General features: G+C 50.0%; 1 protein-coding gene across 3 annotated transcripts in view; it reads left to right on the forward strand.

Moving 5' to 3' along the window:
- The first annotated feature begins 281 nt into the window (after positions 1-281).
- AP3B2 (adaptor related protein complex 3 subunit beta 2) overlaps positions 282-15,969 on the forward strand; it is a 50,724-nt gene continuing 35,036 nt past the window's right edge. Inside the window, exon 1 of one of the 3 annotated variants that reach the window (XR_004030586.1) lies at positions 282-641. Coding sequence is in view for 2 of the 3 variants with exons in the window: in XM_030814941.1 (XP_030670801.1) it covers positions 529-641 (113 nt within the window). In the remaining variant the exon portion in view is untranslated. The remainder of the gene's footprint in view (positions 642-15,969) is intronic. The other 2 variants (XM_030814941.1, XM_030814940.1) reach the window with 2 other exon arrangements.

A 15,969-nucleotide genomic window follows, 5' to 3' on the forward strand; every position in this document is an offset into this window, starting at 1 on the left:
ACAGCCTTCTCTCCAGATCCCCGCTTTCCCTCCACGGCGTGGGTGAGCATCCGCGCGTGCGTCTAGGGAGAGCGGAGCCCCAGAAGACCGTCCCGCCGAGGCCAGGTAGTAGGGGGTGGGGGCAGGTGTTCCGCATCCCCTGGAAGACGGTCCCAGCGTCCGTCCAGCAGCCTCGCCCACCTTCAGATCTGGAGATGAGCCAAGACGCTTTAAAGGGCAGCAGACGCCCTGAAGAGAGGGCATTTCCTAGGGATGGGCGGGGCCAGGCCCTGCCGCACCGCCCCTGTCACCTCCTCGCGGACACGCCCTCCGCTCGGCTGGCGCCGGTGCCTTTAAGACCTCAGCGCGCGGCCCTGATTGAGAAATCCGCGCGCAGCCTCCGCCGCCGCGCACTGCGGTCTCTGCTGAACCCCTGCCGCGCCGCCGCCCTCGCCAGCCCGGACCGGACCAGCCCGCGTTCCCTTCCTCGGCTTCAGCCGGCCTCCGGCCCCGCAACCTCCTCCTCGGCGAAGTCTCCCTGGCCGCCCCATGTCGGCCGCCCCCGCCTACAGCGAAGACAAGGGCGGCTCCGCTGGCCCCGGGGAGCCGGAGTACGGCCACGACCCCGCGAGCGGCGGCATCTTCTCCTCCGACTACAAGCGGTGAGGGAGCCCGCCAGGAGGCTCGCGGGAGGGCTGCGGCCGGGGCCGGGGCGAGGCGCGCGGGCACCATGGACAGCGCCCGGCCCCAGCGCCGGCCCCGCCCCGGCCGCGCAGACCGGAACCCCGCCTGGCCCCCTCTTGCGGCCTGGAGCCCCGGCCCAGCGTGGGCAGCGCTGGCACCCCGGCCCCAGGGGCCGGCCTAGGACACGGCGGGGGGCAGATAGGGGCTGGCGGGGGATGGGCCAGCTCAGTTTCGAGAGGAGAAACCCTCCGGTTCCAGGTGTTTCTCCGGTTTGCGGCGTTGCGTTACGGGTTCCCTTCCTTTTTCGTGCTAGGCGGGTTGGCTTCCCAAAAATGTGGGGGAGGGGTCTGAGTCAGCGAACTTGAGTTTGAGCCTGGGGCCTCTTCAGGAAGGCGGGCCCTGGATGTGCTTGCACAGCCTCCCAGCCTGGCCCTGCTGCAAATTCATTTCCCCTCCCTCTGGTCCCCATCTCCATCTGACCCTCACATTCCTGCTCCTGGCATTGCCCCTGTAGTTCAGCTCCACCTTCACGCCCTCCCCCACCTTTGATTTGTTCGTTTGTTTCTTCATTTGTTTATTCGTAAATTCTGCAACAAGCATTCATGAAAAGCCAACTGTGTCGAGTCCTGAACTAGTCACGGAATACAACTGTGAACATGAGACCCTTCTTGTCCTCAGGTTGCTCTAGAGGGGAGCACAGATGAAGAAGCAGTCAGGGACAGTCGAGTGTAATGGGGGCAGTGGGAGCAGGGAGAGGACCTAGTCTCTGGCGCCGGAGAGAAGGGAGACAGGAGCGTGAGGTGTGTTCCAGGCAGAGGAAAGGGCTTTCAGGAAGGTTGAGAGCCAGGCCACAATCTGTGTGAGCCACTGGACTGACCAGAAAAGAGGATGAGGAGGACTCCTGAAGGATTCTAAGCAGGCCACATAATCAGATTTATATTTTAGAAGGATGTCAGGCTGCTGCATTGTGGAGAAGAGATTGGAAGTGGGCCAGATTGAGCAAGAGACGAGCTAGGTGGGTCTTGAAGTTCACAGGCCTGGCATGATTGTGGCCTAGACCAGGGGAGAGGCAGAAGATTTGAGGCGTGGAAGAGGTGGAAGCCTCAGACCTGATGATTAATTGGATATTGGGTGGGGGTTTAGAGGGACGGGGGAGAAGATGAGGATTTTCACGCACGTCTGTGTGAAGAGACCACCAAACAGGCTTTGAACAATAAAGCTTTTTAATCACCTGAGTGCAGGCCGGCTGAGTCCGAGAAAAGAGTCAGCGAAGGGAGATAGGGTGGGGCCATTTTACAGGATTTGAGTAGGTAATGGAAAATTACAGTCAAAGGGGGTTGTTCTCTGGTGAGCAGGGGACACAAGGTGCTCAGTGGGGGAGCTTTTGAGCCAGGATGAGCCAGGAGAAGGAATTTCACAAGGTAATGTCATCAGTTAAGGCAGGAACAGGACATTTTCACTTCTTTTGTGATTCTTCAGTTACTTCAGGCCATCTGGATATATACGTGCAGGTCACAGGGGATATGATGGCTTAGCTTGGGCTCAGAGGTCTGACATTCCTGTCTAATTTTGTTAATAAGAAAAATAACATAAAATAGTGTTGAAGTGTTGGGGCAGCAAACATTTTGGCAGGGGGGTGGTATGGAGAGATACTGCTTCTCCATAGCCTTGAAGGGCTGCTTCGAGCGGGATTAGGGATGGTGTGGGAACCTAGAGTGGGAGAGATTAAGCTGAAGGAAGATTTTGTGGTAAGGGGTGATATTGTGGGGTTGTTAGAAGAAACATTTGTCGTATAGAATTATTGGTGATGGCCTGGATATGGTTTTGTATGAATTGAAAAACTAAACGGAATAAGAGAAGGAGAAAAACAGGTATTAAAGGACTAAGAATTGGGAGGACCCAGGACATCCAATTACAGAGTGCCCAAGGAGGTTCAGCATAGCCCTGCCAGCAAAGTTTATTTACTTTAAGAGGGAATTAAGACTGGCAGTTTGGGGACAGCACCAGGAGATGTCAGCTGTGATGGTTTGGAGAAACAGCGTAAACCGACAGTGTAAACAAGAGCAGGGCATGTATGAGTAGTTGAGAACGGTGAATAGAAGTATGACTAGTCAGAAGATAGTAGGGATGACAAGTTGTTTTGGGTGCAGTCCAAGTTGGTCTGGTGTCTGGAATGAGACTGGGGCCTAATAAAAAGGAGCGTCCATACAGGAGCTCCAATGGGCTGTACCCTGCAGTATTCCGAGGACAGGCCCGAATTCTGAGAAGGGCAAGTGGTAAAAGTATTGTCCAGTCCTTTTTAAGTTGGTGGCTGAGCTTGGTGAGGTGTGTTTTTAAAAGACCATTAGTCCGTTCTACCTTTTCTGAAGACTGAGGATGGTAAGGGGTATGAAGGTTTCACTGAATACCAAGAGTCTGAGAAACTGCTTGGGTTATTTGACCAGTAAAGGCTGGTCTGTTATTGGACTGTATAGAGGTGGGAAGGCCAAACTGAGGAATTGTGTCTGACAGAAAGGAAGAAATGACCGCAGTGGCCTTCTCAGACCCTGTGGGAAAGGCCTCTACCAAGCCAGTGAAAGTATCTACCCAGACCAAGAGGTATTTTAGTTTCCTGACTCGGGGCATGTGAGTAAAGTCAATTTGCCAGTCCTGGGCAGAGGCAAATCCCCAAGCTTGATGTGTAGGGAAGGGAGGGGGCCTGAACAATCCCTGAGGAGTAGTAGAATAGCAGATGGAACACTGAGAAGTGATTTCCTTGAGGATAGATTTCCACGATGGAAAGGAAATGAGAGGTTTTAAGGGGCAGACTAGCGGCTTGTAACCTACATGGAAGAGGTTATGAAATGACGAAAGAATAGAATGGGCCTGTGAGGCTAGGAGGAGATATTTTCCTTGGTCTAAGAACCATTTTCCTTGTGTGGGAAGAGATTCATAGGTGTAAGTTTCATTGGGGGAGTAGGTGGGAGTGACTGATGAGAAGGAGAAAAACTGGCCCTGAGGGACAGAAGTTGGAACGCTAGCTGCTTCTTCAGCTACCTTATCAGCATAAGTGTTGCCCTGAGCGATGGGATCTGACGCCTTTTGATGGCCCTTGCAGTGAATGACTCCAGCTTCCTTTGGAAGTAAAGCGGCCTTGAAAAGAGTTTTTATTAAAGAGGAATTAATGATGGAGGACCCTTGTGTAGTGAGGAAACCTCTTTTCGCCCATATAACAGCATGGTGGTATAGGATATGGAAGGCATATTTAGAGTCAGTATAAATATTGACACATAGTCCTCTTGCAAGACTGAGGGCTCGAGTTAAGGCAATGAGTTTGGCTTTCTGAGAGGTAGTGGAGGGGGGCAGAAAGTATATGCGTCAGGTGTGAGGAAGAAAATAGATTTTGGAAGTTATGAGAACTGTAGAGAGTGAGTTGAGCATAGTTTGTGATTTTGAGGGCCCCTAAAAGTATTAAAGCAGCGGCAGCTGCCGCATGCAGACATGAGGGCTAGGCCAAAACCGTAAGGTCAAGTTGTTTGGACAGAAAGGCTACAGGGCGCAGTGCCGGCTCTTGTGTAAGAATTCCGACCGCACAGCCCTGCACTTTGGCTGTGTGTGATGAAAAAGGGTTGGGATGAGTTAGGGAGAGCTAGTGTGAGAGCAGCTTCTAGGGCTGTTTTTAAGGAATGGAAAGGAGTGGCAAAAGGATTTAGGATCTGTGGGCTCAGCTAGGTTTGCTTTTGTGAGTTTATATAATGGTTTAGTCAGGATGGTAAAACTAGGTATCCAAAGGTGGAAGTACCTAACCATGCCTAGGAAGGAAAGGAGTTGTTCCTTTGTAGAAGGGATTGGAGTTTGGGAGATTAGCCGGACATGATCAGCAGGGAGAGCACGTGTGTTTTCATGAGAATTATGCCAAGATAGGTAACGGATGAGGAAGAAATTTGGGCTTGACTGAAGTAATGGGGGCTGTCTGTGAAGCCTTGCGGCAGGCAGTACAGCCCAGGTAGTTTGCTGAGCCTGATGGGTGTCAGGGTCAGTACAAGTGAAAGCGAAGAGAGGCTGGGATGAAGGGTGCAAATGAATAGTAAAGAAAGCATGTTTGAGATCCAGAACAGAATAATGGGTTGTGGAGGGAGGTATTGAGGAGGAGAGTATATGAGTTTGGCACCACGGGGTGGATAGGGAAAACAATACAAAGTGCAGATCCTGAAATAATTGTAAGACTTGTCTGGTTTTTGAACAGGTAAAATGGGGGAACTATAAGGAGAGTTTATAGGCTTTAAAAGGCCGTGCTGTAACAGGCGAGTGATAACAGGCTTTAATCCTTTTAAAGCCTGCTGTGGGATGGGATATTGACATTGAGCAGGGTAAGGGTGATTAGGTTTTAATGGGATGGTAAGGGGTGCATGATCAGTCGCCAAGGAGGGAATAGAGGTGTCCTATAGTTGAGGATTAAGGTGGGGAGATACAAGGGGAGGATGTGAAGGAGGCTTTGAACTGGGGGAAAAGGTGGCAATGAGGTGTGGCTGTAGCCTAGGAATAGTCAGGGAAGCAGATAATTTAGTTAAAGTGTCTCGACCTAATAAGGGAACTGGGAAGGTGGGGATAACTGAAAAGGAGTGCGTAAAAGAATATTGTCCAAGTTGGCACCAGAGTTGGGGAGTTTTAAGAGGTTTAGAAGCCTGGCCGTCAATACCCACAAGGGTTATGGAGGCAAAGGAAACAGGCCTTTGAAAAGAAGGTAATGTGGAGTTGGTAGCCTCCGTATTGATTAAGAAGGGGACGGACTTACCCTCCACTGTAAGAGTTACCCAAAGCGTCTGTGATGGTCCAGGAAGCTTCCCAGGCGATTGGGCAGTGTCAGTCTTCAGCTGCTAAGCTGAGATTTGGGAAGGTGCCAGTCAGGCAGCCTTGGGCCAGAGTTCCAGGGGCTCTGGGAGTGGCTGCCGGGTGAGTTGGACAGTCCGATTTCCAGTGGAGTCCCACACAGATGGGACAAGGCTTAGGAGGAATCCTGGGCTGCGGGCATTCCTTGGCCCAGTGGCCAGATTTCTGGCACTTGAAGCAAGATCCTGATGGAGAAAAAAAGAAGGTCCTGTAGGAATGCTTGATTGCTGCAGCTTAGGCATTTTGGAGTTCTTTTGTGCTGGAGATGTGGCTGGGGTTTCTCTCACAGTGGAGGCAAGGAATTACAACTCAGAAATTCATTGCTACTTGGCTGCCTCTACTCTATTTTTGTACACCTTGAAGGCGAGGTTAATTAAGTCCTGTTATGGGGTTTGAGGGCCGGAATTTAATTTTTGGAGTTTTATTTAATGTCGGGAGTGGATTGGGTAATAAAATGTATATTGAGAATAAGACGGCTTTTTGACCTTTTAGGGCCTAGGGCTGTAAAGTATCTCAGGGTTGCTGCCAAACCAGCCATGAACTGGGCTGGGTTTTTATATTTGATGAAAAAGAGCCTAAATGCTAACTGATTTGGGAGAGGTCGGATAAAGGAAAAGGAGCATTAACCTTGACTATGCCTTTAGCTCCAGCCACCTCATTAAGAGGAAATTGTTGGGCAGGTGGGGGAGGGCTAGTCGCAGAACAAAACTGTAAGCCGGACTGGGTGTGAGGAGAGGAGGTGATAGAAGGATTATAGGGTGGAGGAGCAGAAGCTGAGGAAGAATTGGAGTCTGATTCAGCCTGGTGGGGAGCGACCTGAGGAGCATTCTGGGGATTAGGTGAGAGGTCAGATGCGTCGGTAGAAAAGGAAGATTAGAAGATTGAAAAGACTCAGCAACGCTTGGGGTTGGGACTGAGGGGACAGACGGGAGGGAAAGGAGGATTTGGGATGAGTGGCGTTGAGAACAGAGACTAGGGAGGGACAGATGTGTAAAAGAATGCCTGGACATCAGGCACCTCAGACTGTTTGCCTATTTTACGACAAGAATTATCTAGATCTTGTAGGATGGAAAAATCGAAAGTGCTGTTTTCTGGCTATTTGGAACCATTGTCGAGTTTGTATTGGGCTTACGCGGCATTGCAAAGAAAATAAGGCATTTAGCTTTTAGGTCAGGTGTGAGTTGAAGAGGTTTTAAGTTCTTGAGAACACAGGCTAAGGGAGAAGAAGGAGGAATGGAGGGTGGAATGTTGCCCACAGTGAAGGAGGCAAGCCCAGAGAAAAGAGAGGGTAGAGACACGGAGAGAAGGGGTGGCGGGTGCTTGCCCCCAGGAAAGTGGAGAGAAAAGAGAGGGTAGAGACATGGAGAGAAGGGGTGGGGAGTGCTTGCCCCCCAGGAAAGTGGAGAGAAAAGAGAGGGTAGAGACATGGAGAGAAGGGGTGGGGGGTGCTTTGCCCCCCAGGAAAGTGGAGAGAAAAGAGAGGGGTAGAGACACGGAGAGAAGGGGTGGGGGTTGCTTGCCCCCCAGGAAAGTGGAGAGAAAAGAGAGGGTAGAAACATGGAGAGAAGGGGTGGGGGGTGCTTTGCCCCCCAGGAAAGTGGAGAGAAAAGAGAGGGGTAGAGACACGGAGAGAAGGGGTGGGGGTTGCTTGCCCCCCAGGAAAGTGGAGAGAAAAGAGAGGGTAGAAACATGGAGAGAAGGGGTGGGGGGGTACTTGCCCCCCAAAAAGTCGTATTTGCCACTAAGGGTGAAGGATCAAGGCAGGCGTCCCCATGGTGATCACACAACTCTGAAACGTGGGTGAATAATCAAGCAGGTGTCCCTGCAGTGATTAAACACCAAGGGAAGACTGTCTTCCTGAGTCCGTGATTGGTGCCAGAGTTTTGGGTTCACGGATAAAACGCATTTCCTGTCTCTACCAGAAAAGGAAAGGAACCAAAATTAAGAGAAGGGAGAGACTGAAAGATGGCACCAAGATTGAAAGGAAAAAGAGGTTGAGGGATAGTGAGAGAGGTTGGAGAAGAGAGTAAAAAGAGGCCGCTTACCTGATTTAAAATTAGTGAGATGTTCCTTGGGCTGGTTGGTCTGAGGACCCGAGGTCATTAGGTGGGTCTTTATCATGGAGCAAAGAGCAGGAGGACAGGGGATTGATCTCCCAAGGGAGGTCCCCCCCGATCCGAGTCATGGCACCAAATTTCACGCATGTCCATGTGAATAGACCACCAAACAGGCTTTGTGTGAGCAATAAAGCTTTTTAATCACCTGGGTGCAGGCTGGCTGAGTCTGAAAAAAGAGTCAACGAAAGGAGATGGGGTGGGGCCGTTTTATAGGATTTGGGTAGGTCGTGGAAAATTACAGTCAAAGGGGGTGTTCTTTGGTGGGCAGGGGCAAGGGACACAAGGTGCTCAGTGGGGGAGCTTTTGATTCAGGATGAGCCTGGAGAAGGAATTTCACAAGGTAATGTCATCAGTTAAGGCAGGAACAGGCCATTTTCACTTCTTTTGTGATTCTCCAGTTACTTCAGGCCATCTGGATATATACGTGCAGGTCACAGGGGATATGATGGTTTAGCTTGGGCTCAGAGGCCTGACAAGGATGTTACTCAGGTTACTAGTTCCTGCAACTGGATGGATGTTGGTGTTATTCAGTGTAATTGGAAATAAAGATGTTACAAGCAAATTTGTGGAAAATTAATGTTGAGCCCAGCTTTGGACATATTGAGATTGTAAACTCTGAGGGACATACTACCCTATTAGGTAGGTGGATATTACGATTTGGGTTCCAGGAGAGAGATTAGGGAATTATTAACGTATGTATGTTAATTAAAGCCACAGAAGTGAAGATAACTCAGAGAGGAGGTATAAAATGAGTTCAGACACTGCACAGGTCTGAACCCTGAAGACACCAACATTAGAGGTGACCAGAGAACAGTGGAAAGTGTTTCAAGGTACCCAAGAGTTGAACTAAAGGCTGAAAGAAAACAATGTAATTTCAAGAAGGAGGGAGTGGTCAGTAGTTTCAATGCCCATTAAGGTCAAATCAAACAAGGAAAAAAAATAATGACCATTGGTTGACAAAGAAGAGCTCAATTCCTTTCTACTCTATTCCCCACCTCCTGCCCTGGGAGACACATTCTGGCAAAGTAAGGAGAGCAGGAGCTAGATTATTTCTTTCCCAACATTCTGTTGTGGATGATTTAAAACACAGAAAAATGAAATGAATAATACAATGAACACATGTATATCATCCATCTAGATTCAACTGTCATTGACATCGTACCGTATTTGCTTTATCTAACCATCTATTCGTATACTTTTTTTGGTTGAACCATGTTAAGTTGCAGAGATCGTGACCCTTCGACCCCAAATTCTAAATCGGCATCTAAAGCCAGATTAAAATGAATAAAGGAGCACACAGGAAGTAAGTAGATAAAACAGTGAATGGGAATTTTGCTTTCAAGAAATTTGACTGTAAAAGAGAAAGTTGCTGGAGGAGAACCTCAGTTCAAGGAAGTTTGTCTATTTTGTTATTTTGGGTTTTTTGTTTTTGTTGTTTCCTAAAATGTATAACTCCATATTTTTGTTTATTATTAATATTAGGCGGGAGAGCCTAGAGCAAGTTTAACTGCTGATGGGAAGGAGCGATTGGTGGGAGAGAGGCTGAAGGGAAGAAAGGAAGTACAGAACGCTGAGTGATGGGAGAGGAGGCTTACTGAGCTGGGTGGGAGGACTAGCCTGGGAGCAGGGAGGACCAGCTCTGCCCAGAGGGAAGAGGGCAGGAGGAGAGGAGAGTATAAATGCAGATGGAGACTGGGTACAGTGGCTCATGCCTGTAATCCCAGCACTTTGGGAGGCCGAGGCAGGCAGATCACTTGAGATCAAGAGTTCGAGACTAACCTGGCCAACATGTGGAAACCCCGTCTCTACTAAAAATACAAAAATTAGGCAGTTGTGGTAACGCATGCCTATAATCCCAGCTACTCAGGAGGCTGAGGCAGGAGACTCACTTGAACCCGAGAGGTGGAGATTACAGTGAGCCGAGATGGCACCACTGCACTCCAGCCTGGGTAACAGAGTGAGACTCCATCTCTAAATAAAGAAGTAAATAAATGCAGATGGATGGGAGTCTGGGGCAGGGAGCTGCAGGGGATTTCATCTAAAGCCTTTCCCTTTTTTGGGAACCAGGTAGTGAAGCCGTAAGGGCAAGGCTGGGAATGGGGACTTGAGGGTCAAAGGGGTTTCAAATACAGTGAATAAAGCCAACCAGGCCGGGCGCGGTGGCTCATGCCTGTAATCCCATCACTTTGGGAGGCTGAGGCAGGCATATCACCTAAGGTTGGGAGTTTGAGACCAGCCTGACCAACATGGAGAAACCCCGTCTCTACTAAAAATACAAAAATTAGCCGGGTGTGGTGGTGTATGCCTGTAATCCCAGCTACTTGAAAGGCTGAGGCAGGAGAATTGTTTGAACCCAGGAGACGGAGGTTGCAGTGAGCCGAGATCACGCCATTACACTCCAGCCTGGGCAATAAGAGTGAAACTCCATCTCAAAAGAAAAAAAAAAAAAGCCAACCACCACTGGCAGTCCAGTGGCATTGTTGACCAGTGGGACAAGAGGGCCAAGGATGTGAGAGCAGTTGGAGGGACAGACACAGGGGTTGCGGGGGAGGGTGCTAGGAGGAAGTAGAGATAAGAGAAGGTCGATAGGAAGGAATAAATCAAGTATTGGCTCTGGAAAGGCAGGTGAGGATTAAGATGCCTAGGGTCAGTGAGAAGAGGGTATATAAGATTTCTCAGGAGGCTGCAGTCTTATTGTGGTGGTGGCATTGGAGCTGAAGAGGGCATCTCTCACCTCTCTATCAACTCCACTGACCCTCTAGTCCCTTGCCCAGAGATTAGGGGTAGGCTTGGTCTCCTGTCCCTGCCCTTCTTTCCCTCCAGAGGCCTTGTCTCTGAGCAGTGAAGAGGAAACCGGAGCCTCCCTCCCTGCCAGTGTCGGGTTACCAAGTTTTGGGGGCGGGCCGTCTGGTGACTGTGACAGGAGCCCCAGCGTCCTGGCCAGCTCAGTCCCTTCCTGGAGAAGGACCTGATGCAGCGATTCCTGCAGCTCCCGGGGGCCGTGGTGAGGCCCGGGGTCAGAGGGGCCTGCGGAGCTGATCAAGAGGCTGCTAGCCCTGTGCTGGCTCCCGAAGGAGGGCCCCCGCCCTGGTACCAGGCCTTGGAGCCTGAGGAGCTTCGGTGGCTGCAGGCCCAGGAGGAAGACACGACCCCAGAAGCATCTCTGGAAGGACCTTGCCCAGAGGCTGGCCAGAGCCAGAGCCAGAGCCGGAGCCAGAGCCAGCCACTACGGTATAGAGGAACCCACAGGAACCCCCTACCTACACAGCCAGGAAGGCCAGGGATGGGCAGTTGCACTCTCAGCCCAGACCCCTTCAGGTCCCACCTCTTCCAATGGAGGCTTAGGCTGGCATTTAGGGTCCAGGCTGGGCGGAGAAGGTGGTCCAGGGGCACAGTATGGGGGCTGAGGGTATGAGTGAGGAGAGATGAGGGGCTTAACTCCCTGGAGGCTCTGAGGGGAGGAGGATAGTAAAATACTTGAGAGTTGAGGTCCTACCTTGACCTTTTTCTCCCCACAGACCCCCACTGGAGTAGGTTCTGGATGAGGTTTGGGGACAGGATAAAGCACAGACAGGGTTTGGCCAGCCACTGCCTGCCAGTGGACTGGGACTTAGGTGGTAAGAGGTGGCAGGGAGGTGTATATCAAGGAGGTGAGCATGACTGACCCCCAGAGCCATGCTGGACCCCCTGGCTGGCTCCAGCCACCCCCAGAAGAGTCCCTCAGACTAGATCAGACTAGGGGTCAGGTCAGAGTGAGCCGCAGCAGTGTAAGGGGATCTGACTATGGGAGATAATGTTTCATGGCCTTAGGGTGTTGTCGTGCCTTAGTCCCTGCTTCTGTCTCTTGGGAACGGAAGCTGGTGGGAGTGAGGACGAGAGGCCCAGGGCGGTCTCACCTCAGGTGGTGGCTGCGGTCTGTGTCAGTGCATATATTCAACAGTCAATCTTGCCTGTGCTGGCTGCTTTAGGCCCAGTGGTCCTGCCCTCTTTCATTCCCCTTCTCCTTCAGGGGCCTGGAATGTACTCACTAGGCTGGGTGGGGAGGATGCCCTGGGGTTTGTGCATTTGACAGGCGCATGTGGCATTTGTGGGTGTGGTGAGGAAGGGAATACCCAGAGTTAAAGGAGATTGGGCAAACTTGGCCCTCGTTCCACGGATGCTCAGGGAAAGGACGCCCAGGGAAAAGCCGTCCCAGGGTGACTCCTCAGAAAGAGATCAGAGGACCCTTGGGGCTGGATATATTTGATCTTAGAAGCCTACATTTATCATCAAAAATCTCAACTAGGAGTCCACTGACCATTTTGGTGAATGAGACTGGAGAGGCCAAGTTTGGTCCAAGTTGTCTGTGTATTAGATGTGATGTGGCGTGTGTGTGTGTATGTGTGCGTGGGGACATGTGTGGGGTGTGTGTGTCTCTACGAGGGTGTGGGGGAGCGGGGAGAAGTCTTGTGATATATGTCTGTGGGGGACATGTATGGGATATGTGTGTCTATATGAGGGTGTGGGAGAGTGGGGAGAAGTCTCCTGGTGCTATATGTCTGGGGGGTTTGTAGGTGTGTAGGTGAGTTGTGTGGGTGGTTTATGTGTGTAGAGTTTTTCTATGGGAGGTGTCTGTATGTGGGGGAGTGTGTTTCTCTGGGTGTTATGTAGGCAGGATTTTGTGGGTGTGCGTGGATTTATGTATGAATTCTACTAGTGTCTGCGGGGCCTGTAGATATGTTTGTATGAGCTGTCTGTGAGGTGTAGGTATGTCTGTCGGGGGACATGGGAGTGTCTGAGGTATATGTGGGTGGTATCAATGTGTAGTTGTCTGTGGGGTGTGTGTACAGAGGATCCTGGCGTGCAGTGTTGTGCATTCGTATCTCAGGGAAGGTGGTGCCCAGCTCTGTCATTGTTCCTAGGCCCTCGGTGCTGCCCAGGCCTACCCAGCTTAATGGTCTGTACCTGTGCCCATGCCCCAGGTGTCCTGAGCTCAGCCTCCTACCCACTAAGAAACTCACAGTCTGGTCTGTGTTTGGGAGGGTAAGAGGGTGATTGTCTTCTGGCCCTGGCCTGACCCTGGGAGAGTAGAAGGTGTCCTCTGATTTGGGGGGCATCCCCCCAGGTGGGGGAGTTTCAGATAACATGATGGGGCTGGATATTTTCTTCTGTCCTCACATGACAGATAGCGAGGGCCTCAGATAATGCTCGAAGGCATCATCTTTCTATTTTGCTTTCCATCAAAAATCTCTTTAGGAAAGACAGTTTCTAACATTCTTGGGATAGTAACTTCTTAGTGCCCCTCTTCTCATTTGACGTTAGGTACTCATGCATTTCTGCAGCCCTGTGACTAAGGCGCGTGTTGTGTCGCGTTCTCATCCTCTCAGCATTCGTCACTCATTTCTCAGCATTAGCAGCAGTCATTTGCCTTTTTATGACTGTTATCATGCTCTTCCCTCTCCTAACAGTGCTATCCCCAATTTCTGATTTTCTGTCATTTCTAAATGTTGCATGTCTGTGACTAAATTTGCACACATTGATTTTTTTTTTTTTTTTTTTTTTGAGATGGAGTCTCGATCTGTTGCCTAGGCTGGAGTGCAGTGGCGTGATCTTGGCTCACTGCAAGCTCCGCCTCCTGGGTTCACGCCATTCTCCTGCCTCAGCCTACCGAGTAGCTGGGACTACAGGCGCCCGCCACCACGCCTGGCTAATTTTTTTTTTGTATTTTTTAGTAGAGACAGGGTTTCACCATGTTAGCCAGGATGGTCTCGATCGCCTGGCTTTGTGATCCGCCCGCCTCGGCCTCCCAAAGTGCTGGGATTACAGGCATGAGCCACCGTGCCCGGCCTGATTTTTAATTTTTATCACTGTGATATTTCTCAAGCTGGGTTCTTATGCCTGGGTCAAAGCTGTGGGTTATCAGAGTGTCATCTGGGAAATCAGTGTGTGTGAGTCCCCACACACAGCTACTCACCACATTTTGGAATTGTCTTGGCAACATATGAGTTCATCAGTTTCACACAACTCTATCAGCTATATATAGACACATTTTTTTCATGCGTTTATTCACAATTCTCTGATCACTTCTTGATCACCAGTTCTGCATCCTCTGAGTATGGTTAGCCACATTGTTCACTGCACAAGGGCATCTGGCCAAGGAATACCAGCCCATGCTCCATGCACGGAACGGGGAGCAACAGCTCAGGGCTGTGTCTACCTGGAGGGGCATGCAGATGGCAGATGGGCTTGTAGCAGCCCTGACAGTGAATGCTGGAGAGAGACCTTATACATGTATATCAGTTCCTTTATTTTTTTGAGATGGAGTCTCACTCTGTCACCCAGGCTGGAGTGCAGTGGCGCGATCTCGGCTCACTGCAACCTCTGCCTCCTGGGTTCAAGCGATTCTTGTGCCTCAGCCTCCTGAGTAGCTGGGATTACAGGTGTGTGCCACCATGCTCGGCTAATTTTTGTAATTTTGGTAGAGATGGGGTTTCACCCTGTTGGCCAGGCTAATCTCGAACTCCTGACCTTAAGTGATCTGCCCACCTTGGCCTCCAAAAGTGCTGGAATTAAAAGCGTGAGCCACCACGCCTGGCCTCTATTTTGAATATTAAACTTTAATTTACCATATCCCAAATATTTTTCCTTTTGTTGCTATTATGGGCTGAACTGTGTCCCTCCAAAATGCATATGTTGAAGTCCTAGCCCCCAGTACCTCAGAATGTTACCTTTGAGGTGATTAAGTTAAAATGAGGTTATTAAGGGGGGCCCTAATCCAATATGACTGACTTCTTTGTAAGAAGAGGAAATTTGGATCTAGGCATGCAGAAGGAAGACCATGTGAAGACAGAGAAGATGGTTGTAAGAGACAGAAAAACCCTTAGTGTGTTTCTCCTACTCTCATACACACCACTCACCAGAGAGTGCTTCACCTCTGGCCACAAAAATGGGTGGAGATTTCTCCCCACCAACAACCTGTTCTCCAGTGGACACTAACTGGGTGTTCTCTAATTCAAGTCAATCTAGTGTTAGATTTTTTAGGTTAAGGGCTCAGTGCCACAAGACTGCCTTCTGCTTCAGATGCCAATTCCAAGTGCTAAGTTGTCACCTATAATTCTGACCAACTGGCTATAAATCAGGGGTTCCCATGCCACTCTCCTTGGGTTCAACTCTGTGAGTGGCTCACAGAACTCAGGGAAACTACTTATATCTACCCATTTATTATAAAGGATATAGACAAACACCACATGAAGAGATGCATAGGGAGAGGTATGGAAGGAGGGGTGCAGAGCTCCCATGCCCTCTCCAGGCACCCCACCCTCCAGGCACCTTCACATGTTCCACAATCTGGAAGCTCTCCACACCCTGTCCTCTTGGGTTTTTATGAAGGCTTCATGATTGATTGCATCTTTGGCCATGTGATCAACTCAACCATCAGCCCCACTCCCCATTCCCCAGAGGTCAAATAGTGGGATTGAAAGTTTCAACCCTCAGCTGGGCGCAGCAGCCCATGCCTATAATCCCAGCACTTTTGGAGGCCAAGGTGGGTGGATCACTTGAGGTCAGGAGTTCGACACCAGCCTGGCCAACATGATGAAACCCCATCTGTATTAAAAATACAAAAATTTGCCAGGTGTGGTGGTGGGCACCTGTAGTCCCAGCTACTTGGGAGGCTGAGGCAGAAGAATTGCTTCAACCCAGAAGGCGGAGGTTGCAGTGAGCCGAGATTGCCCCACTGCACCACTCCAGCCTGGGCGACAGAGCAAGACTCAGTGTCAAAAAAAAAAAAAAAAGAAAGAAAAAAAGAAAAGAGTTCCAACCATCTGATAATAAAAGATGCTTCTATCACCCAGGAAATTCCAAGGGATTTCCATGTCAGATGTTCCTCTCACTCAGGAAGTTATAAAGGGCTTAGGATCTCTGCGTGAGGAACTGGGTGGAAGACCAAATATTAGAACAGAAGTTCTCCTAGCATCCCTATCGTCAAGAGTTTTAGGAGCTCTGTCTCAGAAATGGGGTATAGAGACCAAATATATATTTCTTTACAATATCATAAGAACCATCTACAAGCCAAAGAAAGAGGCTATAGAAGAAACCAACTCTGCTGACACTTTAATCTCAGCCTTCCAGCCTCCAGAACTGTGAGCAAATAAATTTATGTTGTTTAAGCTACCATCTGTAGTACTTTCTGGTTTTTTTTTTTTTTAGAGACAGGTTCTTGCTCTGTTGTCTAGACTGGAGTGCAGTAGCACAATCATAGCTCACTGTAGCCTCCAACATCTTGGTGCAAGCGATCCTCCCACTTCAGCCTCCTGAGTAGCTGTGACTGCAGGCACGTGCC

This window comes from Nomascus leucogenys, chromosome 6, assembly GCF_006542625.1.
Source record: "Nomascus leucogenys isolate Asia chromosome 6, Asia_NLE_v1, whole genome shotgun sequence".
Taxonomy (NCBI): Eukaryota; Metazoa; Chordata; class Mammalia; order Primates; family Hylobatidae; genus Nomascus; species Nomascus leucogenys.